The 26,104-nt window shown below is 59.0% G+C and overlaps 2 protein-coding genes across 5 annotated transcripts; one reads left to right on the top strand and one right to left on the bottom strand.

Annotated features, from left to right (window-relative positions):
* Nucleotides 1–163: 163 nt before the first annotated feature.
* RELL2 (RELT like 2) lies at nt 164–15,939 on the bottom strand. Of its 4 annotated transcripts, none has more exons than XM_039559434.1 (8): nt 15,893–15,939; nt 9,755–9,968; nt 8,083–8,142; nt 7,936–8,002; nt 7,467–7,655; nt 2,649–3,249; nt 1,113–1,146; nt 164–870 (listed from the first exon to the last, which is right to left on the bottom strand). In XM_039559434.1, exons 2-7 carry the CDS (start codon nt 9,960–9,962, stop codon nt 1,114–1,116), a joined length of 1,158 nt encoding a protein of 385 aa, XP_039415368.1. In that variant the 5' UTR covers nt 9,963–9,968; nt 15,893–15,939; the 3' UTR covers nt 164–870; nt 1,113. The 4 variants fall into 4 exon arrangements, with proteins under 4 accessions (XP_039415368.1, XP_039415365.1, XP_039415366.1 ...); XM_039559431.1 differs by lacking the exon at nt 15,893–15,939 and adding an exon at nt 13,115–13,659; XM_039559432.1 differs by lacking the exon at nt 15,893–15,939 and adding an exon at nt 10,684–11,153.
* HDAC3 (histone deacetylase 3) lies at nt 15,577–25,912 on the top strand. The gene is made up of 15 exons (XM_039559435.1): nt 15,577–15,683; nt 15,984–16,066; nt 18,632–18,774; nt 19,887–19,968; nt 20,140–20,196; nt 20,290–20,345; nt 21,628–21,761; nt 22,014–22,094; nt 22,186–22,259; nt 22,404–22,468; nt 23,191–23,280; nt 23,396–23,454; nt 23,920–23,999; nt 24,310–24,467; nt 24,753–25,912. Exons 1-15 carry the CDS (start codon nt 15,629–15,631, stop codon nt 24,820–24,822), a joined length of 1,287 nt encoding a protein of 428 aa, XP_039415369.1. The 5' UTR covers nt 15,577–15,628; the 3' UTR covers nt 24,823–25,912.
* Nucleotides 25,913–26,104: the final 192 nt, after the last annotated feature.

Raw genomic sequence — 26,104 nt, 5'->3', positions numbered from 1 at the left:
TCCCTCTTGCCTCTGCCCTTCCCGCCTGGCATCGCCTGTGCACCCCCAGCACAGCCCCGGTTCCTGGGGGGCTCATCCCTGGACCCTGCCGGCCCCCACAGCACCTCCCCACAGGCAGGAGTGGCCTGGGGGGCTGTTCCAAATAAATCCAGCTGTCCCTGGCGAGGGGTTCAGCAGCTTTAATGGTTGTAGCTCGTCTATGTACAGGGCGTTACACACCGAAGCTCTCGCACGGCCCCGGGGCTGCCCGCTGGCCTGGCCGGGGCCATCCCTCCCCCAGGGCCCGGCTCCGGCCCCTCCTGTGCCAGGATGGGGCTGGAAGCTCCTCTCTCCGCCAGCATCTCCCAGGGACCTGCAGGGTCCCCCGCCGGTGCAGGATTTGTGCCTGTGCCCGCTCTGCGTGGCAGGGGTGCCCGGGGGGGCTGTGCTCTGTGCTGAACGTGCCGGGTGGGCGCGGGGGTGCTCCCCACCGCCCCGGGGGGGTGGCTCGAGCCGCTGCCTCCATCCCTGCCCCTCGCCGCGACCCCCCTCCGATCCCTGCCCCGGAGATGGGGGGCCGCGGGGGCCGGGGGGTGGGACAGCGGGCTCTGGGTGCTGTGCTGCCCCTGCCAGGCCCGAGGGTCCCCCGGGGGGGGGGTCTCCGCGGTGGGTGCGGTGGGTGGGACTCGGGTACCTATTGCCGATGGGATGAAGGCTGGGCGCCGAGCGCGGCTGTCGGTGGCGCCGGCGCGTCGCTCCGGCCATGCCAAGCGCGTAGCTGCCCACCCGGGGCCGGCTGGCCCGCGGCTGCCCCACGGCAGAGCCCCCAGCCCCGAGGGGTGCGGGGGCTGCGCGCCTCCCGTGCACGCTCCAGCCGGGAGCGGAGAGGAGCTGCGGGGAGAGGGGCGGGATAGGGCTCGTCCCCCACAGCCACGGCACCTCCCCGCCACCCCGCGAATGGGATTTCCCGGCGTCACCGCCTGTGAAATCCCCGGTCACTTCCCGACCCCCTGGAGAAGGGGTTCGCCCTCTCTCCATCTCCAGCACCAAGCTGAGACCCACCAGGGCAGGGAAACTGCCGCGGCCCTCCCGCATCCCCCCCGGCCCTTGTCCCAGGGACAGGGGACACTCACGTCACACGCGGTCCTGCTCCGAGGCGCTGGGCTCCTGTGGGATGGAGGAGGGATGTCAGTGCTCCCTCGGCCACAGCAGTGACCCGAGGGCCAGTGGGCAGAACCCCACTGAGTCTCCAGGGGCGACTACAGCCCAGGCCCCATCTCTGCCCATCCCCGATGAGAAGCAGCCAACAACCCTCGTGCTGGCTCTGACTGCGACTGAGGGGATGGGGGAGGCTTTAGGTGGCACCAGGGCTTGGTGACAAACATCCCAGGGAGGTCCCATCACCGTTCTCCTGGGACCCCACGTCCTGGAGCACCCCAGCACCACGTGCAAGAGCCTGGCACTGCAGAGGGGACAGATGTCACTGGGCTTGGCCTGCACAAAACTGCTTCCCCAGGGATCAGAGGGATCACCCAAGGTTCAGTGGGACATGGGAGGACCTGTCACCACCTCCCCAGGTCTCTGGGGAAGGGCTGCAGCCCATCAGCTCTGTCCTGCCTGGCTGCCACGGGCTGCCCTTCTCCGTGAAACAGCTCAAACCTCCCAGCCTGGTCACCAGAAAGCAAAGAGGGAAACAGTGGGATCCTGCTTTGTCCTTATCCAGCATCCAGCCAGGCACCTTTCCTGGGGTTCTCCCGTGCTGACCCAGTCCTGCCCCATCCCAGCCCCTGCCAAGGGCTGCTGGCATGTGCATGGGCCGTGCCCAGCCCGTGGAGCTCCAGCAGAACCAGCCCCAGGGGATCTCCCTGGCTTTGAAGCGTGCCAGGAATTTTACCCAGGCGTTTCGCTTCCTTTTCCTTCCACGGGCTTTGCCCTGGTGCTGGTTTTGTGAGACAAGTCAAGGCCAGCTCTTGGGGCTGCTGACATCACACAGGGGGTGTTTCCCGGCCCCCTTCCATGAAAATCACCTTTCCCCAGCTGCAGAACCGTGAATGAGTGCGTGAGCCTGTGAGCGAAACGCTGGGTGTCTGAACCACCAGCAGCGGCCTCCTTTGCTCACTGGTAACAGCACAGAGGCAATTCCAGGGAGCAAATCCCCCAGAGCTCTCTAACCCCTCCAGCAGGGTGGTTGGGTGGGATATTGGGAGATACCAGGGTGCTGGGAGCTCTGGGCAGGGTGGGCTGTCCTCCTCTCTGAGCACAGCTCCTCAGCAGCAGGAAAAAACAGCCAAGAAATGACCACTTGGCTTCACCATTTCCTGGCCTTCAAGGTGAGAAAGGCTCCTGGAGAAATCTGTCCCTGCCTGTTCCTTGCTGGCCACGTTGGGCCCCGTTGAGGCTACAGGGTTTTGGGGGCACCACGGGCACCAGTGGAGCTCTCCCAGGCCAGAATCCCAATGGATGTTCCCAAAGAGCTCAACCACAATGGAGAAGGAGTCCTTTGCCAAGGGGCACTGGCAGCAGGCCTGCAGCACTTCGCCCTGCCCCTGAAGGGGGCTGGGACCTGTCACGGTCACTCCACCGCCTCAGACATTGGAAAATGGGTGGGAAAAAGCAATCCCCCTCCAGGCCAGGGGACCACCTGGAGACCAGGAAGAGGAGGAACATACCTGCTGCCTCCCGTCCTCCCCTCCGGGCTGTCTCCTGCTGCTGTCGTCTCTCCCCAGCTCCTCGGCCTGTTCCTGCAGACTCAGGCTCCCGTGGATATCTGACACTTCATCTGCCGACTCCAGTCCGATCTCCTCCAGGCAGATGCCGCCTCCTTCCCTTGCCAGCTCTCCTGGGATGCTGGGACTCGACCCTCCCAGCGCCGGCAGGCTCAGGAGCCTCTGCTGGCGGCTCGAGCTCCCGGGAGCAGCGCCAGCATCCTGCAGGGACCCCGCCCGGCCGGACCCCGCCGGGCCGGACCCCGCCGGGCCGGACCCCGCGCCCCCCCGCCGGCTGTCACGGCTGCCGGAGCTGGCTGGTGTGTTCGCGGCTGGGCTGGCGGAGAGGCTCTGCTCCGCGCCTTTGCCGCTCTGGGTGCCCGTCTGGATGGCTCCGTTCTGCAGGCCACCCGTGGGGACAGTCCCGTGGGAGCCCGCTCCCGCTGGAGCCCGCTCGCTGCTGCGCTCCAGCTCCTCCGTGCTCGGCTGCCGGCTGCCGGCGCGCAGGGCACCGTCCTGCTGCTCCTGGACCGGGGGTTTCTTCCCGATGTGCGTGACACGGAACCTGGAATGGGGGTAGGACAGAGCTGAGTCTTTTCCCTGCTGTCCCACATCTGCCTGTACCTCCAGCCCCGCATCTCCTCTCTTCGCCGTCATCTCCAACCTTTCAGACCCGTTCACCCCCACGCAAGCCATGACCCCAAATTCATTTTTCCCTTCATTTTGTGCAAAACAAACAGAAAGAGAAGGAGGGAAAGCTCAATCCCGGTCTTGGCTGGGGCAGAGCTTGTCCTCCCAGCAGCAGGATGGGTCAGAGCTCTTGGAAATGCTCCGAGACACAACCTGGATGACAGCGTGCCCTAAGGGAGGGCAGGGACAGGGTTTTGGCAGTGATTTGGGTACAGGGATCAAAGGCTGAAGGAGTTGTTTGGCTAAAATCTGCCAGAGTACATTTTGCACCGTCCCCTGGAGGGACGGATGGTGCCTGAGTGGTTCACCGAGGTCCCACCATGAACAGGTAACAGCTCAGAGCTCCTGGGTGGGCAGGAGAAAAGCTGCAGAAGGGTGGGTTAAGAGCCAGAGGTGATGCAATATTGCACATGGGGAGAAGAGAGGAGTTAGGGATCACGGACTCATGGAGTGGCTTGGGTTGGAAGGAGGTCCTAAAAGATCACCCAGTGCCACCCCCTGCCATGGGCAGGGACACCTTCCCCTCAACCAGGCTGCTCCAAGCCCCATCCAACCTGGCCTTGGACACTCCCAGGGATGGGGCAGGCACAGCTGCTCTGGGAAACCTGTGCCAGGGCCTCACCACCTATTTCTTCCCAGCATCCCATCCAGCCCTGCCCTCTGGCACAGGGGAAGCCATTCCCTGTGTCCTGTCACTCTGTGCCCTTGTCCCCAGCCCCTCTCCAGCTCTCCTGGAGCCCCTTTGGTGCATCAGCAAAGCCTGAAAGTCTGAATTGTGATGGTGCTGACTGTGACACACCGTGACTCCTCCTCAGCAGCACTGCCAGCCACTGCTGGACCAGCAGACAGGAAATCTCTTCCCCAGTGAGCTGGTGTCCACCAGCCAGAGCACTCCGATCCCACCTCTGAGTCCTCGTGCAGCCCATGGCTCACCCACGCTCGCTCTGCCTGCACTCGGATCGCACATGGAAAAGCTGCCGATGGACCTGGCTCTGCTGAGGTTCAGCCCTGTCAGTGTCAGGGCAAAGCACAATTTCAGAAAGTTCGAGTACTGCTGGTGTGGAAAGAAGAGCGAGAGCCAAAGGCCAAGCACGTGGCAGCACTGCTGTTCCAAAGGAAGGAGCAGAGAGGTCCAAAAGATAAGAGCAGGCACCAGGTGAGTAGGCAGAGATGAAGGAGACCATTTCCAGGCTGGAACCCAGCCTGTGGGCAGCACCAACCCCTCAGCACCGCGGTCAGAAAGCTGCTCAGGATTGGGAGGGTTGTGAGGAGAAACGCTCCAGCTCCAGAGGAGGCTCCCACTGCACTGCTCAGGGCAGGCCAAGCAGCAGCAAATGTGACCTTTCAGGTCTCTCCAGATATTTGGAGATAAGACACCAGTGCTGTGATTTGGGAAGACCACAGAATGTTCTGGTCCTGAAGAGGGACAGGGAGGTGACACGAGTGACAGGATCGTTTCTTGGTAATGCCGCTGAGCAAAGTCAGCCTGGAAGAGTCGGGAGTGGATTCAGAGAGCAGGAAGGGTTCAGACTGGAGAGGGCACAACGTAGCCAACTTCTGGCTGGGGAGGGAAAGCAGCAGAGCCCTGGCGTTGGGTTCGGTGGGACGCTGTGGCTGCGGGGGCTGAGGACAGAGGGTCACACACGGATGTTTTATGGACAAGCACTGCCACTGCCTTTGAGTGGCTTGAGGAAAACACTGAGTGGTAAATCATCCTATAACCCTGATTGCCACAGAAGTTTGGAACAATTGAGGTGCAAAAAGCCCTCAGGAGGTCTCCACCCCAGTCCCCTGCTCATGCCTGGGCCCCCTCCTACCCTCAAGCAATTTGCCCAGAGCCCTGTCCGGTCAGGTTTTGGAAATCTTCAAGGATGGAGATTCCTCCACTCTTCGGGGCCCTGTCAAACAGTTTTTCCTTGCATCTTTTCTGGATTTCTCTTGTTGTAACCCATGGCCATTGCCTCTTGCCCTTCCCAGTGCATCTGTGAGGAGAGTCTGGTTCCATCTTCGTTTAAACCCCATCCACCCTTTGGGAAGTGTTAGAGGATAATTAGATCATCCCTTTCTAATTCTCCAGGCTAAAAAAGCCTCCTCAGGTGCCCCCACACTCCAGCCCTGGATGATCTTGGTGGACCTCCACAGCTCCCATCCTTTCTGCTGCTCAGGGATGAGCCTGTGCCTGCTCATTCCGTGGAGGAGGGGGCTGGACTCTCAAGCACTGCGTCAAAGGCAAAAATAGTACCAAAAATAAAGGAGAACAAGACCTGAGGGTGTGTCCTTAACTCCAGAGGTGGGTGAAAGAAGCCCTGTTTTGTAGGGTCAGTGCTGAGTCAAAGTACTCCGAGATATTTGCCATAAATAAGACACGGGAAGGGCAGTCCTGGAAAAGGATCACCCAGGATCTGGAAGAGCAAAGGGGCCAGCTTGGAAATAAGGAGAATCTGGAGGTGGGATGGTAGCTCAGGGGCACATAGGTTCCTGAGCAGTTGGACCGTGTACCAAAGAGATTCAGGATTGCAAATGAAGCCTTGGAGAATTGGGATGAGGGCCTTGCAGAGAAGGCTGCTGTGGCGGGGGATATTAACAGGGATAAAGAGAAAAAAACAGGATTTGAGGGAAGGTGCCTTGGGGGAAAGGAGACCATCTTCTCCTGCACTCCGGGGTGAGTGAGAGGAGACCGGGAAGAGCACGGACAAAGGATACGGAGGAGTGGATGGAGCTGGGCACCAGCCAGGGAGTGAACTAGCGGTGAGTACACAGCTGTGCAGAGCCCTGGCTTACCGGGCACCACCTCCAAGGACAGCAACGGGCACAGAGGGAACCAGGAGCTGGCAGTGCCCACAGGATGTGATCTGAGCTCCCTGCTCCTCCAGCACCTCATAAAGCCCCAGCTCACCGCCCTGCTGAGGCTCCTGCTCCTGACGGTGAAAAAATCCACATGACAGGACCCAGGGAATGGCTTCCCAGTGCCAGAGGGCAGGGATGGATGGGAGATTGGGAAGGAATTGTTCCCTGGGAGGGTGGGCAGGCCCTGGCACAGGGTGCCCAGAGCAGCTGGGGCTGCCCCTGGATCCCTGGCAGTGCCCAAGGCCAGGCCGGACACTGGGGCTTGGAGCAGCCTGGGACAGTGGGAGGTGTCCCTGCCCATGGCAGGGGGTAGAACAAGATGAACTTTGAGGTCCCTTCTGACCCAAACCGTTCCATGATTCCGTGCCCACTCTGGCTCAGCATTCCCATGAAAGGACTGTCTCTCTGGACCACAATGTGAAGCTTCACCAAGGCTCAGGCCCTGAATGAAGGCTCTGCAGGATTTGAGCATGACAGAGCTTCGTGACTCACCAGGGTGGCCATCCAGGGACCAGCAGTTGCTGTCACCCTGCCCCAGTCACCACAGCCAGAGGGAGCCAAGCCCTGGAAGACTTTCCTAACCCTTTCTGCTGCGGAATGGGGCAACCTGGGCAAGCCTCCAGACTGTTCTGCAGGTTAGTGACTACACAGAGACCACAGGAAGCTCAGGAAGTCCCTTGAGGTGAAACCAGGTGGGCGCTGGAGAGCATTTGTGGGAAGTATCAGGAACACTCCCCTATCCTTACACTGCTGCCGTGTCATCTAATTGCAGACATCGCTGGAGGCAGCCACCTGGAGCAGCACGGCCACTCTGGCGTTCTGAGGAGGTGGTGACTCGCACCTGGGACATGCTGTCCCCTCTGCCCCCCCTAAGGAGGTCCCTAAAGCCCCCAGTTGGGCAGCAAGGGCCCTGCTTGCACCGAGCTGGGACAGCGGGCCCTGAAAGGACACGGCCCTGGGGCTGTGCCCAGCACTGACTCAGCAGGAAAACCCAGCTTGAGTCACCTTCCCGGAGAAGGAGGGAAGCCACCGGTGCATCACAGCCTGCCACACACCACAGGCATTTCCAGCTGCGGGAGCCACCTGGGCCCTCGGGAGCTCCAGCTGCAGATGCTGAGGCATCTCCACGGGGAACAGCAAGAGGGAGCCTGGCCTGGGGCGAGCGGGGGAGGAACAGGAGGACTGGGGAAGAGCCCGTGGTGCTCGTTGCAGCAGGGAAACGTCTGGCAAAGCTCATTTGGGTACCTGCCCACTGAGAAGACGGTGGTCTCTCCAGGATGCAGCCGGCTTTTGCCCTCCTTGGACCGCCCCTGGCGCTGCAGCGGGTGCCTCTTCCTCTTGCTGCAGTGGATGCAGGGGGCCTGCGTGGAGCCCAGGTGCACCGTGTGGTGATGTGGGGGGCCCCCGTCCTGGCTGCTGCTGTGGGGACAAAGGCTGCAACGGAAGGACATGACAGGTTCTGTCACCTGGGAGAGACGTCCCAACCCCGGTGCAGCCCCACTGCAGCAAGCCCTGGGAGCAGCAGCTCTGGGGGGGATGCTCTGCTGAGGACAGCAATGAGGAAGAGCTGTTCTGCTTGGCAGGGGGGGGAAGCACTCCTCAAAACCCTCGGGAGAGCAGGACTCCTCCTTGGGAAGATGCTTGGTAACAGCTGGAAAGGGGCTGCTCGTCCCTCACTCTGCAGCAGCCACAAGCTGCTCTGCGCTTCCCTCACCTGGGCACTGGCACTGCCACGTCCCCTTCAGTTTCCCCCAGCATCTCCTTGAGGGCCTCCACGTTTGCTGAAGAGAGAGGGGAAAAACAGGAATGAGTCAGCCAAAGTGGTCAGCACGGCTCCGGGCCGGCCCGTGGACGTGCTCACCTTGGTTTTGGATGATGCATTTCACGATCTTCTCCACGGTGTCATCGTTCTTCTCTTCATCTGAAAAGAGACAACGTGGCACTGAGGGTGGGGATTCAGGGACTCTGCTCGCTCATCCCTTCCCAGGAGCAGCTGCATCAGCAGAGACGCTGGAGAAGCCTCGTGTCCCCTGTCACACTGGGAAGCCACTGGGGAACACCGGATCCCTCATCCTGGAAAAGAAATGGCTGAGCCAGCAGCTGCGTGTGCAGGGAAAGGGGCTTGTGTTGCTCCTTCAGAACTGGGGAGCATCTGGGGGAACAAGTGGGAAGCAGGTTCCAAAAAGCCAAAAGAGGAGGGTCCTTGTCCAGCCCTGGAGCCCCTGGCTGCAGGATGCTGCAAGGGTAAACAGAAAATAAACCCACTGGGACCCATTAAACACAGAAACGGGGAAGACACAATGATGGAGAGAGCCCCAGAGCTGCACGCTCTTCAAAGCCTAAAAGACTGTTCTGAGGAATCCTGGCTGGTGCCTGTGGAATTCATCCACGGCGTTCCTCTCCACCTGCTTCACACCACTGTTGGAGGCAGGAGGCCTGGATGGATGGACCTCCAGCCCCGTCAGCAGTGTGAGAGGTTCCTGTAAGCAGGTTGGAGCTGCGGCCTGGCAGGCAGCTGCCTCCAAGGCTCCAGGGCTGCTACCGTGCTCTTGGAAACCCATGGAGATGTTTGCCTGGGCTGGGGTATCTCCAGAAGGCAAAGCCAGTCCTGGAAGGTTCAGACACTGTCTCCATGTCATGTACAGCCAGGGCATTAAAGCCACATCCATGGGCACCTGGAAGCTCTGGCTGCATCCGTGGGTGAGCCGGAGGAGCCGCGTTCCCCTCCTGTGCACAGGCAATGGCAGCAGGAGGTGCCGATCCTCCCAAGCGCTGCCAATGGCACGCGGGAGCTGGAGGAGTTCTGTAGCACCATGTGGCTGTTCTCAGCCTGGGAGGCAGCCGGGGGAATGTGTGTTCCCCACTTCAGCAGAGACTCAGGAAACCACCAAACGGCAGAGCTTGCTCGGGCCAGGCACCCACGCTCGATGCGGCAGTGACTTCCCAATCCAACCACCCCAGAGCAACTGACAGTGGCCTCAAGCGATGGAAAAAATTCCCTAAAGGTGCTCTTCTAGCATGGGGATCACGGAAACACCCCCATTTCTCTGGTCTGCACGAACACAGCAGGGACTAGAGGAAGACGTGCCCGGTAGCAAACACCAGCTGGGCTCCGTGCCAGACATCCTAATGCCAGAGGGGCAGAGGGACAGCTCGTGCTCCAGCTGGGAGAGGTTTTCCTTGAGGGAACAGGGATTGGGATCGAGACGGTGGGGATTCAGCAAGTGCTGGATGTTCGTCAGAATTACCTCTGGGTGATAACGCTCCTTTGGGAAGCGCCAGGCACTGGTTCCCACCTCCCTGTCACCACCAGCCTTTGTCAGCTCGTGGATCAGAGGGATCCCTGGCCCTCACACTCCCTATCCCCAGGGAACACCGCGCTGCTCTCACCGCCCCAGCCTTTTTTCCCAAAGCCAGCCACACGTGACGGGCAACCCTCGCAGCCCCATCCCACATCCCAGGTGTCAGAGGAGCACCAGCCACAGCAGGCGAAAGGCCGAGCCCCCGCCGAGCCCCATCACCCCAGCACTCACCATCCTCGAGCTCCTCCACCCCTTCTTTGTCATCTGGGTCAAGCTCGTCCCGGAACGTCCGGCACCGGTAACCCTTCTTCTTCAGGACATGGCAGATCAGGAAACCCACCAGCCCCATGATGAAGAAGACAAGGACAAGGAGGAAGACCACAATGATGCTGTGCTGGGGATCCGACTCCCCATGGCTGGGGTGGTGATGGTCTGACATGCGGATCTAGGAGAAGGGGGAGGGCAGGTCAGAGCCGCGGCGCTCACCCCCACCCTGTGCCCATCCTCCCCCTCCTCTTGCGAGGCAAGAGGCAGCTCCCGGCTGCGGGTGGGCTGCCCAGGGCTCAGCCCTCGCGGTGCGGGGCCGCACGGAGGACAGGACCGGCCGGAGGTGGCTCCTCGCGGTCTCCCAAGGACACTGCTGCCCCGCACGGCCCCGGCAAGAGGCGTCCCAAGGGCAGCGGTGGCGGCAGCGTTCCCGCAGGCCCGCCGGCCCCGGGCTGCGGCGCTCCCCCGTCCCTTGCAGGCGGCTTCCCAAGGGCACCGGTGCCCCGGCCTGCCCGGGGCTCTGCGGCGGGCGGCATCACCCGGCTCGCCCTTGCCGGAGGATGGCTGAGCATCCTCCCGCGCCGCGCCGCTCCCCCGCAGCCCTCGCTACTCACGGCCGAGGGCCTCCGCCGGCACCGGCGCCGGTACCGGCAGCGGTACCGGCAGCGGTACCGGCAGGGAGCCGCGGCAGCCGGGCTGGCGGAAGGGCCGAGCCGCCGGCTGCTCCCGCATCGTCCTCCCGCAGAACCGAGCCGGCTCCCTCCGGCCCGGCTCCCCTGGGCGCTCCCGGCTCCCTCCCCAAGGGCTCAGCGCTCGCATTCCCGCTCGCCGGCTCCGCTTCCCGGCACGGAAAGGGTCCCCCAGCCTGTCCCCCGGCCCCGCTGCGGCGGTACCTGGGCCTGCGGTCCTCCGCAGCGCTCTCCTCTTCACCTTCACCTTCACCTGCCTCCTAGCAACCCCGCATCCCCGCGGCTGGGCACGGCGGCGAGCATCCTCCGGCCCCCGGCCCCCGGCTGCCTGCCCGCCTTCCCCGGGAAGGAGCCAGCTGCTTCTGCCTGCCGCTCTCTGCCGCTCTCTGCCACAAGAGCACCCGCCTGTCCCGATCCCAGAAAAAAAAAAAAAACCTCTCCGGAGCTGTTTCGGCGGAGGAAGGTGCAGAGAGGAGCTCGGGGAGATGCCGGAGGCTGCAGCAGGACACGCAGGAGCGCTGCTCAGGGAAGCTGCCGGGCTGCTGCCCGCCCTGGGGTGAATAACCTCACCCGCACGCGTGCCAGCTCCGAGCTCCCCTGGCACCCTCCTTTCCCTGATTTTTTAGGGCAGTGAGCCCTGGCGATGGGAGGGAGAAGGGTGGAAGTGGGGCTCAGCGAGACCAGGACTGATCACACACCAGTGGGGGGGGGGGTGGGGGGAGAGGGGTGCAGACACCCAGACTGGGATCCCAGCACCGAGGAGAGGGTGGAAAACGAGCCCCGGGAGACTCCCGTGTCTCCCTCCCTCCTACAAAAGGAGTGGCTAAGCCATTTGAAATCTCAACCTGCAGTGGTCCCACGACCTCCTTCTCCATGTCCACCACATCATCCTCACTCTGGGAGGCTTCACCCACCACTCCTTCGCTACTGGAGGTAAGACCTGCTCCTCTCCATCCTTCTCCCACCTGCCAGTTCTCACCCAAACCTTGAGGAACGCAACCCCTGAAATCCCTCCCACCCCATCTCCGCTGAACCGAGCACCGATCCGTACACACATTATCCCACCACACTCTGTCTTGCTGTGAGAGAACCCGGGACTCCCCCAGGCTGTCAGCCGTGCCCTGCTGAGGGCTCCTGTCCCTCTGCACAGGTGACCAAGTCAGCTCTCAGGAGCCTCCATCACCAGCGTGACTTCAGGAGGTCACCACATCATAGGTGGCACCCATCTGTGTGCTGTCCTGGCAGGGAGACAGGCCCCAGCATGGAACATCTGTGGCAAGAACAAGACTTTTCCTCTTGCCATGGATTGCTGGGCCACGGGAGAGATCTCCAAACCCAGGAGCAACAAGCTGCTCCATCATGCAAGTCTCAGCTGGTGAAGAACCTCACGAAGCGAACCCCAAAGGCAGTTTGCTCCTTGCCCTTGTTTCTGTGGAGAGGGGGAACCGGCAGGTCTGGGTTTCTGCGGAGCCCTGAGGGGGTGCAGTCATGGGGAGCGCATTCCCCTTCTCCTCGTGCCCACACACGCTGTCCTGCACAATACATCGCTCTTTCTCCTCCTGGGCGCTCCCGCCCACCCAGCGACCTGCTGCGCCCTACCCCCTTCCAGCTCCCCACCCCCTTCCAGCATCCCAGCCCTTTCCCGACTCCAGCCATGCCTGGCTGATCAGAACTCCCCACTTCGAGCGGAGATTCCCATTTTCCCGCAGCCTCTGGTGTCAAGGCGTTTCCTCGAGCTGGGGGACACAGGGTGGCACAGCAGCCTGGCCCTGCCTGAGGACAAATCCTGGCCTTTGTGGGGTGAATCAGGGTGAGGAGGGGCCTCTGTTGCTGCCAAGCTGCTCCCTCCTGGCTCTGCAGCTGGGTTATCCCAGATAATGCTGTTTCTCTTCCTAATTCCCCCAACCAGGGATCGCCTGCTCCCGGTCTCTCCATCCTGCTTCCACCACCTCAGCCTCAGCGTCCCTCCAGGTGCTCAGTCCTTGTCCCACTGCAGGAGCCTGTTGGCACTTTAACGGCCAGGCCATGAGCCCTGTCCCACACAGCACCTCGCAGGTGACCCAGAAGCGACACCCTGGCTCCTCTCTGCCCCAAAAGCAGCCAGCATTTGAGGCATGAACCCACACGACGGAGCTCCCCCTTCCGAGCAGGCTGGCCGTGTCCATCCTGGCCTGTGGGGACAGCACCCACACGGGCTAAAGCCCCACGCCAAGACGTGGCTGCGGGCTGGATGCTCGTGGCATGTCCACAGTCTGGGCTCTGCATCCTCTGTCCCCCTTGACCCCATCCCAGCTCCTGTCCCTGCCGGTGTGACCCCACCAGCCAAGGCAGTGGGGTCTGAGACCCAGGACAATCCTGCTGGAGCTCTGGGATAGGCAGCGGCTGCTTCCTGCCTGCTCCCTGCCTGCCTGCCGCATCCAGCACCACCATTCCCTGCCCTTCCTTCCCGGGCCACCCCCTTGGAGCACCCCTGAATCCTGGAAGTGCCTGGAAACCCTGACATTTTAAGCTTCCACGTCAAAAGGTGGCTTGGGAGGGAGGGGACTGAGTGACCGAGGAGAGGCTGGTGGGGCAGTATTGTCACCTGTCACCCTGTCCCTCGGCTGGCTCCGGTCCCAGCAAAATTCCACGTTACCTCTTGTCCGCTCTTTTCCCGCACCTCTTCTGCAGCCAGCGGAGCAAACATCACCCCACAAACAATGTGAACACGTCCTTTTGGGGGATCAGCCACCCCGGCCCTGCTGTTTGCCCACGTGGCAGCTAAACGGGCTGGACTGCCCCGGTCCAGGCTCCTCTTGGGATCTTCGCTTCGATGCTCAGCCCAGAAACTGCCGTCGTGTCTGCAGAGCTGCTCCATCCCATCGTGCCAAACGTGAATGCTGAGCCCTATTTCAGCTCTTCAAACATGCCCAGCAGCTAATGGCCTTAAACCACAGCCTGGTTTTGCTCTCTGAGCACAAAGAGCATCTAAAAATATCCCTCTCCGATGCTTCCCTTGCTCTGCTCCAAGACCCGTGAAGATGCCCGGAGCACCGACCAGCTTCCAGAAAGACAGCTCAGCCAGCAAAGTGATCCCAGCTGGAAGCAGGGATGTGTTTCTCCTCTCCTCACCCCATTCCCCCAGCTGGGAACGTGCTCCCTGGGCAGCTCCATGTCCCCAGCCGGGCGTTATCTGGTGGCAGCAGCTGGTGGAGCAGGGACTGAACAATCGTCACAGGGGAGCACCCACGCCGAGACGTCAGCGCTCCGTGAGTTCCCGGTACAGCCGTGCCGCTCAGCACGTGGAAACCTCGGTTATCTCCCATGGTGGGCGCTGGGCTCGGTGCCAGGTGACCTCTCTGAGTGTCCCCAGCCACAGCTGTGCCCTGCAGGGTCACGGCGAGAAGGTCCCGGGTCTCCTCTGAAGGTGTCCCTGCCCCTGGCCAGGGGTTGGAATGAAACGATCTCTTCCAACCTAAACCACCCCACGATCCCTGCTCCATTCCCTAAAGGGAAACCCACACAAGGAGCGGTGTGGAGGGAGCGGTGTCCCCACAGGAGGGGACAGAGACAGCCAGGAGTATCATTTAATAACCCCACCATTTAATCACACCTTGACACGTTGTGTCTTGCGCCTGCAGCCGGCGCAGCCCCCACAATTCCCTGCCATCCCTCCGTGCCCCATCCCATACAGGCGGGAAGCCCCCCTTGCTGCTTCCAAGGAGTTTCCATCCCACACCTTTATTGCCTGGCATCCGCTGGGAAGCCGAGGAGCATCCCAGTGCCCGTCTGCCCTGGCCCCCATCCTCAGCCAGCTCTTGGGGGTCCTGCCCCTCTCCGAGCCCCCGGTGGGTTGAGCAGCCTGTGTCCAGCACAGCTTCCTTCACCCCAAGCTCCTGTCTGCGGGAAGCCATCAAGCAGGAGACTGGCAGGACCGAGCGTCGATTTTGGCTTCGTTTTCCGAGCCTTTGGGCAAGTTTCCCTGCTCTGTCCGTCCTTCCTTCTTTCCAGCCCACAGGGAGCAGATCTTTGCTGCCGTTCCCAGTCAGCACTGCTCATAGCATGGTCCCATCCCCATCACTCCCCAGCTCCAGCTGAGGTCCAGGTTTCCCCCCACTCCGCTGCCTCCTCACACCCGAAAATTTTCCACCTGGCTTTTGTCCTCCCCCTGCCTGGTGGTACCTCCAACGGGTTCTTTCCAAAGGTCTGGAGGACCTGCACCCTCCCAGGGTGGTCCTGGACAGGTGGCAGCTGGTGGTGGCAGATCCCCATCCCTCAGGGATTGGAGGCGGCTCCCCAGAATGGGATGAGTCCCATCAAGGTGTGGGTGTCCCATGGAAACCCCACTGCCCCTGTGCAGCTGGGGGTAACGGGGGGAGGCTGGGAGTGACTGGGAGACAAGTGGGAGTAACTGGTGAGTAACTGGGGGTGACTGGGAGCCAGCTGTGGGCCTAGAGAAGAGAATCCAGTGGCCAGCTGGGGTCAGCTGGGAGTAACTGGAGCAGCTGGGAGTGACTGGGAGCAGGAGAGGAGGAGTGAGGGGTGACTGGTGGCAGCTGAGGGAGCGGATGTAGAGTTATGGGAGAGAATCCAGCAGGCATCTGGAAGTAACTGGGAATGACTGGGAGGCAGCTGTAGGCCCACAGAAGAGAATCCAGTGGACAACTGGGAGCACCTGGCAGTAACTGGGGGCAGCTGGGGGATAACTGGGAGTAGGTGAGGGACAGCGAGGGGTAACGGGGGGAGCTGAGGATGACTGAGGAGAAGACATAGGGTTACGGGAAAGAGTCCAGCCTGCAACTGGGAAGAAGTGGGTGCAGCTGGGAGCAGGTACAGGGCAAGCAGGTGAGACCGTGGTGGTGCAACTCGATGTGACTGCAGGTAACTGTGGGCAGCTGGGGGCCGGTGTGTGGGCACCAGGGAGCAGCTGGGCGAGCCTGGGGGGCAGCTGTGGAGCGCTGGTGGCAACTGGGACCAGCCTGGAGGAACTGGGGGGTGTCGGTGTGCGGGCACTGGGAGCGCGGGGCGATGGCCACGCCCCCTTGTCCGGAAGCCACGCCCCCTGCCCAAACCACGCCCCTTTATGGCCACGCCCCCTGCCCGGCCGCAGGCGGGTGTCGCGGGGTGATGACGTAAGCGGGAGCGCGGCGCGCGGCGCGGCCTGTCCGCCATGGCGAAGACCGTGGCCTATTTCTACGACCCGGACGTGGGGAACTTCCACTACGGTGCGAGCTGGGCCGGGCACGGTCGGGGCGGCACCGGGGCTGCGCGGCGGAGCGGCCGCGATGGGGCTGGGGGCGGCTCGGCGCGGGGGTGTGGCTCAGCCCGTCCTCCCGTGTCCCCCGTCCCAGCCATTCTCCCCCTTCCCCTCTCCCTCCCTGTTCCCCCGTCTCGTCCTCTCCCCGTCCCTCCTCGCCCCCGGCCTCGGTCAGACCTGCTCGGGAGCGCGGTGCCGGGCGGCGGCAGCGGCCGTTGCTCCCGGCCGCAGCCCCGTTAATCCCCGCGCGGTTGCGGTTCCGTTCCAGGCGCGGGGCACCCCATGAAGCCGCATCGCCTGGCGCTCACACACAGCCTGGTGCTGCACTACGGCCTCTACAAGAAGATGATCGTAAGCGACGCGTGTGCGGGGGCCGCAGCCCCACGCGGGCCGGGGGCGGGGGGCAGGAGGGCTCCGCAGTGAGCTGAGGGCTCAGCCGGTGGGACCCGATGCAGAGCTGAGCCCCGCAGACCGCGCGGGGCTGCTTGGAAGGGCTCCCTTGTTGGTTGATGGTGTCCTGGTCACATCTGCGGGGCTGTGACAGTGCCCGTGGGGCATCTCTGTGTCTGCAGCACCTGCTGGGAGGGACCGGGGGCCTCTGCGAATGGGGGTGCTCAGCTGGAGAGGAGAAGGCTCCAGGGAGAGCTCAGAGCCCCTTGCAGGGCCTAAAGGGGCTCCAGGAGAGCTGGAGAGGGACTGGGGACAAGGCATGGAGGGCCAGGACACAGGGAATGGCTTCCCAGTGCCAGAGGGCAGGGCTGGATGGGATATTGGGAAGGAATTGTTCCCTGGGAGGGTGGGCAGGCCCTGGCACAGGGTGCCCAGAGCAGCTGGGGCTGCCCCTGGATCCCTGGCAGTGCCCCAGGCCAGGCTGGACATTGGGGCTGGGAGCAGCCTGGGACAGTGGGAGGTGTCCCTGCCCATGGCAGGGGTGGCACTGGATGGGATTTAAGATCTTTTCCATCCCAAACCATTCCATGATTCTGTGATTCCTTGTCCCTCTGCACACCAGGCACTTCCTCTGTTGCCCCTGAGCCCAAAGGGGCTCACACTGGGAGTTGCACTGGGCTGTGGGCTCTGGGAGTGGCTGTCGGGCTCAGCCCTGGGCTGCTGCTGCAGCTGTGGCGGCTTCCAGGGAACTGGTGAGCTCAGGGCTCTTTAGAGGCCGTAGAGATGCAGTTTATGAAAAGAATTTTAGATGCTTAGACTTGAGAAAAGTTGTCCTAATTAATAAAATTCCCGAATAAAATCACATCCTGGGCAGTGACTGTGGGGAGATGCAGCACTGGGGGGTCTTTGCAGAATTTCTCTTCCAGATTTTTACTGCCAAGGGTGTGGATTTCCACAAGCAGCTTCCCTGGAGTTGGGCTTTTCCTTGCAGGGACAACCAAACCACCGTGTTCTGACCTCACACTTTCAAAAGGCCAATCCCTGCCTGAAGGAGGCAGTGGGCAGAGCTCCACATCTTCAGGCTCGAAATCCTTTTCCTGGGGTTTGCATTTTCCACAAGATGCCACTGGGAAGCTGAGAACCTCAGAGAGAACTTCATGCCAAGCAGGCAGGGACTGGCAAAGTTAGGAGCAAATCAAAGCAGGGATTTGGGGCAGTTGGGACTATAACAAGTCCTGCTGCCTTTGTGCTGTGGTTGTGTTGTTTCTGCCTCCTTGAAATGAAAGGCTGTGATCCTGTCAGGCTGGGCTTGCCTCTTCCCACCTTTCCCAGCTCAGGAACGTGGCTGGGATTGCTGGCAAAGGTGGAAGGAGCCAGGTTTCTCCTGCCAGCAGCCAAGTGAAGATTTCAGTCTTCTTTTTCCCTGCCTTTCTGTTTGATTCCCACATCCCTGTTATGAGAGCCTCTGGCTGTCCAGTGAGAGCCATTTCTTGTCTCTTTGCCATCAGCTTTGGTCTGGTTTGGTTTAGGGGACCATTGGGATTCCTGGGGGATCCAGAGCCCTCCTGGGAGCAGCTCCTGCTTCCCCCTCAGCAGCTGCTCTAAGGAGTTGCCTCCTTCCCCTCTTTGAGTTGTCAGAAACCCCACATTCCACAAATCCACGTGGGAAACACCAGGAGAGGAGGAGATGGGCTTGTGTGGGGATCTTGTGGCTCTGAAAATGAGCGGGTTTCCTGCTCAGCCCAGAAAACAGGAACGTGGTGCAGCTGTCCTGAGGAATTTCCCTTTGGAGAACGGCTTTGTGCATCTTCCTGTTAATGTTCATGTTCCACTTTTTTTTTTATAAAGGGGTTGTTGCTTTAAATGAGAGAAATTGGGAATCACAACAACAAAAAAAAATCTCTTCTCAGTTGAATTTCCTCTCCCAGGTGCGTGGTGTTAGTTTTTAACTCCCCCTCTACTGAGGTATGTGCCCTAAGAGCCAAACTGGCAAACCTGAGTGTCACAAGATCCTGAATTGGAGTCCATCCACCTCCCTGACCATTTCCCCCCATTTTCCTTTCCAAAGGAAACAAAACTTGCACAACTCTTCCATCTGCCTGGCAGCTTTCTCCAAACAGTTTCGGCAAATCTGACAGAGGGACCAGAACCACCCCTAGATCAAGGTCTTAAAATTGTGGCAAGCTGGTGACTGAGGAGGGAATGATCCCCCCGGTGAAGGAAAAGCTGTGGTTTGGATTTGGCTGGCTTTTTTGCTGCCCAAGGAGTGGGGGAGGAAGGCTTGGGAGACCTTGTGGCAAGAGCTGCAGTCAGGAGAGGCAGGAGATGGGTTTATGAAGGGGGAAAAATGAAAGGAGAGCAGGTTTTGTGGGGCAGCTGTTGAATTGAAATGAACTCAAATGCCGCTGTTTGCACGTTTTTGGTGTACCTCGTGCAGGTCGCTTGTCAGTGAGCTCAATGAGCTTTCTTACAGCCCAAGGCAGTGGAGTTGGGCTGGGGAATAACTCCTGCTTTTGTCCCTGCAAGGTGTTCAAGCCGTACCAGGCGTCCCAGCACGACATGTGCCGGTTCCACTCCGAGGATTACATCGACTTCCTGCAGAGGGTGAGCCCCAACAACATGCAGGGCTTCACCAAGAGCCTCAATGCCTTCAACGTGGGCGACGACTGGTGAGTGCCCCCCTGCCCTCAGGAGCTGCTCCTGTGCCAGCTGCTCTTTTGGAACATCCCATTCCTCCCTCGTTTCTGACCACAGTGAGGAGCGTGTCCCTCCTCAGGGTGTGGAGCCTCCGTGATTCCTTTCCCTTCTCTGTCGATGTTGCTCCTCTCTAGAGCTCAGTTTGGCCTTGTTGGGTTGCACACTCTGGCTCTGCTGGTTGTGGAAGAGGTTCCAGTTCTTTTGGAATGTGCCAGCTGTCTTTGTTAAGAATTTGAGTGTTGCATCCAGCTCTGGGGGCCAAAGAACATCAACCTGGTGGAGCAAGTCCAGAGGAGGCTCCAGGATGATCCGAGGGATGGAGCAGCTCTGCTGGGAGGGAAGGCTGGGAGAGCTGGCATTGTTCAGCTGGAGGGGAGAAGGGGTGACCTAATTGTGGCCTTCCAGTGCCTGAATGAACTGACAAGAGAGCTGGAGAGGGACTGGGGACAAGGGATGCAGTGCCAGGACACAGGGAATGGCTTCCCAGTGCCAGAGGGCAGGGCTGGGTGGGAGACTGGGCAGGAATTCCTCCCTGGGAGGGTGGGCAGGCCCTGGCACAGGGTGCCCAGAGCAGCTGGGGCTGCCCCTGGATCTCTGGCAGTGCCCAAGGCCAGGCTGGGATAGGGGAAGGTGTCCCTGCCCATGGCAGGGAGTGGAACAGGATGAACTTTTAAGTTCCTTTCTAATCCGAACCCTTCTGGATTCCATGATCCTCCAGCCAGAGGGGAACTGTCACAGTCCTCCCCTCTCCCAAGGCAGTGTCTCATCCACTGTGGGCTGCACAGACTCCCATGTGCTTTGAGAACAGTGAAACCTTTTCAAGACTGGTTTGGAAGCTTTGGGAATCATTATCAAATTCCCTGTGTTTCCCACTGTGTTTGCAGCCAGCTCATTCCCCTGCCAGGCCTCAGTGAGTTCCAAGGGTCAGAGTGATCCTGATCCCAAATTAACCCTTTCACATAGAACTGAGTTTTCTTCTTGCTGGGCAGTTTGATTCCTGGCTGTGCTCTGGAGAAAAGGGGAGGAACGACACGTTTTGGGTTTGAACAAGATGTTCTGGGTTTCAGTGTGGTTTCTTTTCCAGCCCAGTGTTTCCAGGCCTCTTTGAATTCTGCTCTCGTTACACTGGGGCCTCCCTGCAGGGAGCAACACAGCTGAACAACAAGGTAAGGGGGTGAGGGGCTGATCTTGTGGAGCACAGCCAGAGCTTTGGAGGAGGAGGAAAAGCCAGAAGGGTGTTTGTGGACCCCAGGCTGGGCAGGTGGAAGCAGGGAGGAGGGTACAGAGTTGTTGTCACCATATTGTCACCTTAAACTCACTTCTCTTTCCTCTCTTAGATCTGTGACATTGCCATAAACTGGGCAGGGGGCCTCCATCATGCCAAAAAGTTTGAGGTAATGAGGCAGATCTGTGTATTCCCGTGTCTTTGGGGCCTGGGCTCTGTGTTGATCCCATCCTAAAGCTGTTGGGGTTTCTCTCTCTTCCAGGCTTCGGGCTTTTGTTATGTCAATGACATCGTTATCGGCATCCTGGAGCTGCTCAAGTAAGGACAGGGGCAGGGGCTGAACTCTCCTGGCTGCTTTGTGCTTTCCCTTTGCTTTCTCTCTGTTTCCCTGCCTCATTTGCCTTTCTGGAATCCAGGAAGCCCAAAAACTTCATTTTTGTCCTGGTCTCATCTTTAAGACCCAAGAAAGGGTTTGAGCACTGCAATGTCTGACTGCGGTTTTGGTGCATGGAGCTTGAGGGGTACAGAAGAGTTCTTCAATCCCATTCCTCATCCATCTGTAAAACATTCATGTCAGGGGCTCCTGAGTCTCAGCCTTTTTGCCACAGGGAGCCTTTTGTTTTGGGTCACTGGAGACACAAAAATGACTCAAATCTTTCTGGAGTTGCTTGAGTGGCTTCAGAACAGGGCTTGGGCTGCACGTGGATGATCAAAAGACGCTTGGTCTCGGCAGAAAAGAGTCATTTCATTTTCTAAAATGAAAAAGAAGTTCAGAATGAGAGGAAAAGTTACAGAAATACCTTCAGTTTCTTGAATTGATCTGAGATTTTGGTTTTTGGTAAATTTTTTTTTGTACTTCAAAGTGCCCTCCTTGTCACTGAACCTCAGATGAGTCATCACAGAAGTAGAAAGGATTTGGAGTTGATTGAACAATAGTTACATGACTGCTGGCAAGTTCTCTTGCTCTCAAAGTCAGATTTCTGGGATGTACTGGGATTTCTTGTTCCTCTTCCCTCTCTTTGTGGAGCCTCAGGATTTCCCTGGCTACCCCTGCACTCCCATTTTCTAATCCCATCCACCAGAGGCCTCCAATACAGCTCAGTCACCCCTCCTGGGATATTATTTATGTCCCTGTTCTTTTGGTCTCTGTTTCCCAGGAGCCATTTCTGCAGCAGATGACTGCATTCAGTTTGTTTCTGTCTCTGACTGCTTCTCCAGTCAATTTAGGAATTTTTGGTGCTCCCCAGCTGGGACACAGCGTGCCAGCACCGTGGCATGTGGAGGGAATGAGTGTTCCCACCTCCTGCATGGCAGCTTGCCTTTCATTTCCTGATGTGATTAAAATCACTGGAGCTCTTAAAGATTAACTAGGAGCACGTTGGAAACCAGAGTCTGCACCTTTTGAACACCCAGCTGGTAAAACAGGTCCTTTTGCAAGACATTTCTGGCCCCATCTAAAATCCTTTTTGTTCTAATATCCATTTCCCACCAGCTCAGAAGAAAATGTTTTAAATGCCGGTTTCCAAGCCTGTCAGAAGAGGTGTTTTAAAGTGTTTGAGTGTGTACAAATGCCTGGTACCCAAACTTTGATATTCCACAGGTATCACCCCCGTGTGCTGTACATCGACATCGATATCCATCACGGGGATGGGGTGCAGGAGGCTTTCTACCTGACAGACCGTGTCATGACAGTGTCATTCCACAAATATGGCAACTATTTCTTTCCTGGCACAGGTAGGTGTTGGACTTCCTAGCAGGAACCTGCTTCCGAACCCTTTGGAAGCTCTGCTGGAGTAGAAAAGTGTAAAATTTCCCAAAATTCGAGCTGTAGGGGGAAACGCTGGGAGAAAGCGATTAGAGAGGAATAGAACTGTGGGTGCTTGTAAGAAAGGAGTCCTGAGCAGGTGGAAAGACTCAGCCCAGGCTGGATCTTGCCTTCCCAGAGCTCTGAAGTCTCAGGGCTGTTGTGACTGTGCTGTTTTGCAGGTGACATGTACGAGGTTGGCGCGGAGAGCGGCCGGTACTATTGTCTCAACGTGCCACTACGAGATGGCATCGACGACCAAAGTAGGTGTTCCCCACCCTTTCCCCTGGCCCCAGGGCTTTCCTGGTGCTTCTGCTCCAGAGCTGTGACAAATCCACCTCTCTCTCTCCAAAGGTTATAAGCACCTCTTCCAGCCAGTCATTAACCAGGTGGTAGATTACTATCAGCCCACCTGCATAGTGCTGCAGGTAAGGAAGCAAAGCTGGGCACACATCCACGCCTTTCAGAGGCTGCAGAGGGCTGTCCCTGTGTTACCTTCAGTCCCTGGGGCAGGGGGCTTGGTGTGGGTCTGGAAAGCAATGCTGAAATTCCCTTGTTTTTCTGTTCCCCAGTGCGGTGCTGATTCTCTGGGTTGCGACCGGTTGGGATGTTTTAACCTCAGTATAAGAGGCCATGGGTAAGTACAGCAGGGCTGAGCACAGGAAAACCTCCTGAGGGGCTCTGAGGAGTCTCTGCTGTGAGGTTGGAGCTTTGGCTTTGGCCTGCCAGCAGTTTTTGGGGGTTTTTTAACATTTCTGTGGCCGGAGGGGGTCTGAGAATGAAGCTTTGGACAAAGGTGGGTGGTGGAGGAGGAGGAGGAGGCCATGGAGATGTTTCAAGGGCTAGAGCCAGGCTGGGAGAGCTGGGGGGGTTCACCTGGATGAGAGAAGGCTCCAGGGAGACCTCAGAGCCTAGAGGGGCTCCAGGAGAGCTGGAGAGGGACTTGGGACAAGGGATGGAGGGACAGGACACAGGGAATGGCTTCCCAGTGCCAGAGGGCAGGGCTGGATGGGATCTTGGGAAGGAATTGGTCCCTGGGAGGGTGGGCAGGCCCTGAGAAGCCGTGGCTGCCCCTGCATCCCTGGCAGTGCCCAAGGCCAGGCTGGACATTGGGGCTTGGAGCAGCCTGGGATAGGGAGAGGTGTCCCTGCCATGGCAGGGGTGGGATGGGATGATGAGCTTTAAGGTCCTTTCCATCCCAAGCCCTGTGCTGGGGATTCAGTGGTTCAGGCTCCCTAGCTGGAAGCTCCAGGTGTATCCCACCAGCCACGGTGGGGTTGGAGTTCAGGGGGGCATTTCTGACCCGTGAACCTGTGCTGCAGCTTGCAGCTCTGGCATTTTCCTGTTTGGGGTTTGTAGGGAATGTGTGGAGTACGTGAAGAGCTTCAACATCCCCTTGCTGGTGCTGGGAGGAGGAGGTTACACAGTCCGGAACGTGGCGCGGTGCTGGTGAGTCCCCTCCGCCTGCTGAGGGGCACTGCTGGGGCAGTGGCTGTGGGATTTATCCCTGCATTTCCCACATCCCTTTCAATGCACTGAGCTCCTCTTTTTTCCATGTTTCCAGGACCTATGAAACGTCCTTGCTCGTAGATGAACCAATTAGTGACGAGCTCCCATACAGTGGTGAGTTGCAGTTGCCTTTTTTCCTTATTCGGTGCAATTCTTGTCATCTTCTCTTCTGCATTGACCAGGGCCAAAGCGTCAGCACTTCCTGACCTTGGAGATGGCGTTAGTCATGTCTGGAAGTGTCCAAGGCCAGATTGGATAGGGCTTGGTCTAGTGGGAGGTGTCCCTACCCATGGCAGGGGTTGGAATGGAATGAGATTTAAGGTCCCTTCCAACCCAAACCATTCTGTGATCTCCCACCACCCACTTCTCTGGGCAGACACAGCCTTTTGTGTCAGTATGATTTCGTTTGGACCGTTTCCTGCTGTTCTTCCTGTTGTTTTCGCTAATCCGTTGCACTCAGAGTGGAATATTGCTGTGCTTTTTAAGTTCTGCTCGCTCCCAGGCAGGTGGGAGGCTGAGCTCTGCTCTCTGCACAGCTCCTGGCCCTCTGTGCTCTAACTCTGCCCCCTTCCACCTCAGAGTACTTCGAATACTTCGCTCCAGACTTCACCCTTCACCCTGATGTCAGCACAAGGATTGAGAATCAGAACTCCAGGCAGGTGAGTGCTTGCAGCCACGCTGCCGTGTCAGCTTTGAATTTCCAAAACCCTGTGGCTGATGCTCTGTCCTGTGAAACCAGGTGGAGCCCAGGGCAAAAAAACCCAATGAAAAACAACAACTGGGTTGTCTCAGTGTTTCCTGTGTGCTTGAGTGTCAATGACGGAGTTCACTCTGCTGCCCTCTCTGCTCTGATAAATGGCTTTTTGCCCCAGTTTGTTGCTCTTGGCCAGCACACAGGTGATGGTGACAGAGCTGTGGCTCTGTGCAGACACATCCCACTGTGGTGATCCCTGTGTTTTGTCCCTGCAGTACTTGGATCAGATCAGGCAGACGATATTTGAGAACCTGAAGATGCTGAACCACGCTCCCAGCGTGCAGATCCACGATGTCCCCTCGGACCTGCTCAGCTATGACCGCACGGATGAGCCCGATCCAGAGGAGAGGGGCTCCGAGGAAAACTACAGCAGGTACCAGAGCTTGTTCTGGAGCAATGGGCTTCCCCTTCTGTCCCTGGCAGGGGATACAGGGGAATCCATCTGTGTCCTAGAACAGATACAAGTCAGAGAATCCCAGATTTTGGGGTTGGAAGGGACTTTAAAGCCCGTCTCATTCTCGTGGGCAGGGAAGTCACTTCTGAGCCTCTGGTTTTACTCAAGGAGCTTCTGTAGGAGCGTGTGTTCTCCTAATACGACATTCCCTCAGGCCCCCAGGTCTCTCTCTCTCCTCCCTAACAAGGATTTCTCTTCCCCCAGACCTGAAGCTGCCAACGAGTTCTACGACGGTGACCACGACAACGACAAAGAGAGCGACGTGGAGATCTGAGCCTGCGCTCGGGACTGCGGGGCCTCCCGCCTTGGACACGGATGCTTGGAGCACATAACTGGGCCCTGTAGGAGCTGGTTTGGCCCTCCCTTCATGTTAGATTGCGTGTGGTGGCAGCAGAGACAGCCCCACTGCAGGCTCCTGCCGCCTGGAGAGGCACAGAGGTGGCGTGTGTTCCTTCCTTGTCACCACGTCACCGCTCTGGGAATGGAACCCGTGCCGAGTGCTGGCTGGCAGCTGTGTGACTGCCCTCAGAGCCTGAGCCACGCTCCAGGACTCCCATGCAGGCTCCTGCCAGCCAGGTGGGAGCTGGAGCAGCTGTGCCTACGATCTCTGCCTCTCTCCAGCAGCTCCGGATCCATCCTGCTGTCCCTGAGCTCCACTCAGGTACCACCTCGCTGTCCCCTGCAGCTTGCACTGAGAGCTGCTTCTGATGTCCCTTCCAACCAGCTGATGCTCCACAGCTCCAGGAACTACTGGAGAAGACCAGGCCAGTTGTGGGGTAGGGGTCAGGATGTCCCTTGAGCAGGGAGCAGCTTGATGGAGCAGGATGTGTGCAGAGCGTGGGCTCGTTCCTTCCCCCCCACACCCAGATCTGCATTCACAAACGAGTTCTGCAGCGCTTTGCTGAGATGGACACAACCTCCCTGTTGTGTTTATTCCTTCAGAGGCTTAAATCCCCATGGAACAGAGATTTGGCTGCCCAGGTCAGTACTTGGTGTGTCCTGCACCTTTAGTGTAGCTTCCAGCTGTCTTTGGTCCTCCTGTGTGTCAGCGAGAGATCTGGTGGATCTGCTCCCAGTGGAAACCATTCCTTTGGCTCTACCAGCAGCTGTGGCTCTGCTGCTGGGTGAGGGAAGCTGCCTCCTCCAGGTGCTCTGTTCTTGCCCTCATGCAGCAGAGCTTTCTCTTGGCCATCCCTCCAATCCCAGACTCGGCTGCTCCTTCTCCCGAGCCCTCAGCTGGTACCTGTGGTGGTTTGGAACGTGCTGGTTGGGGAGGTGGGGGGATTCAGCCTCTGTCTGTACGGTTCTGTTTGTTTACTGATGTCTTTAAACATTAAAGAAGAGGCAGTATTTTTCTTACCTGACCTGTTGTTCGTCTCTTTAATCCCCACACCTTTTTGGCTCCTGTTCTCCCAAGGGTCCAGCACATCCCTGGCAGGGTAGTGTCATCCAGTGTCCGAAGGAATGGAGGGAATTCTTCTCCTCAGAGTAGATGTTGGTGAGTTTTTGGCATCACTGCACATGAGGAGAGCACCCTGAACTCCCTTTCAGGAGGC

Source organism: Corvus cornix, chromosome 13 (genome assembly GCF_000738735.6).
Source record: "Corvus cornix cornix isolate S_Up_H32 chromosome 13, ASM73873v5, whole genome shotgun sequence".
Lineage (NCBI taxonomy): Eukaryota > Metazoa > Chordata > Aves > Passeriformes > Corvidae > Corvus > Corvus cornix.
Note: the sequence above shows the minus strand (reverse complement) of the source record. Positions and strands in the feature narration are given on the sequence as shown.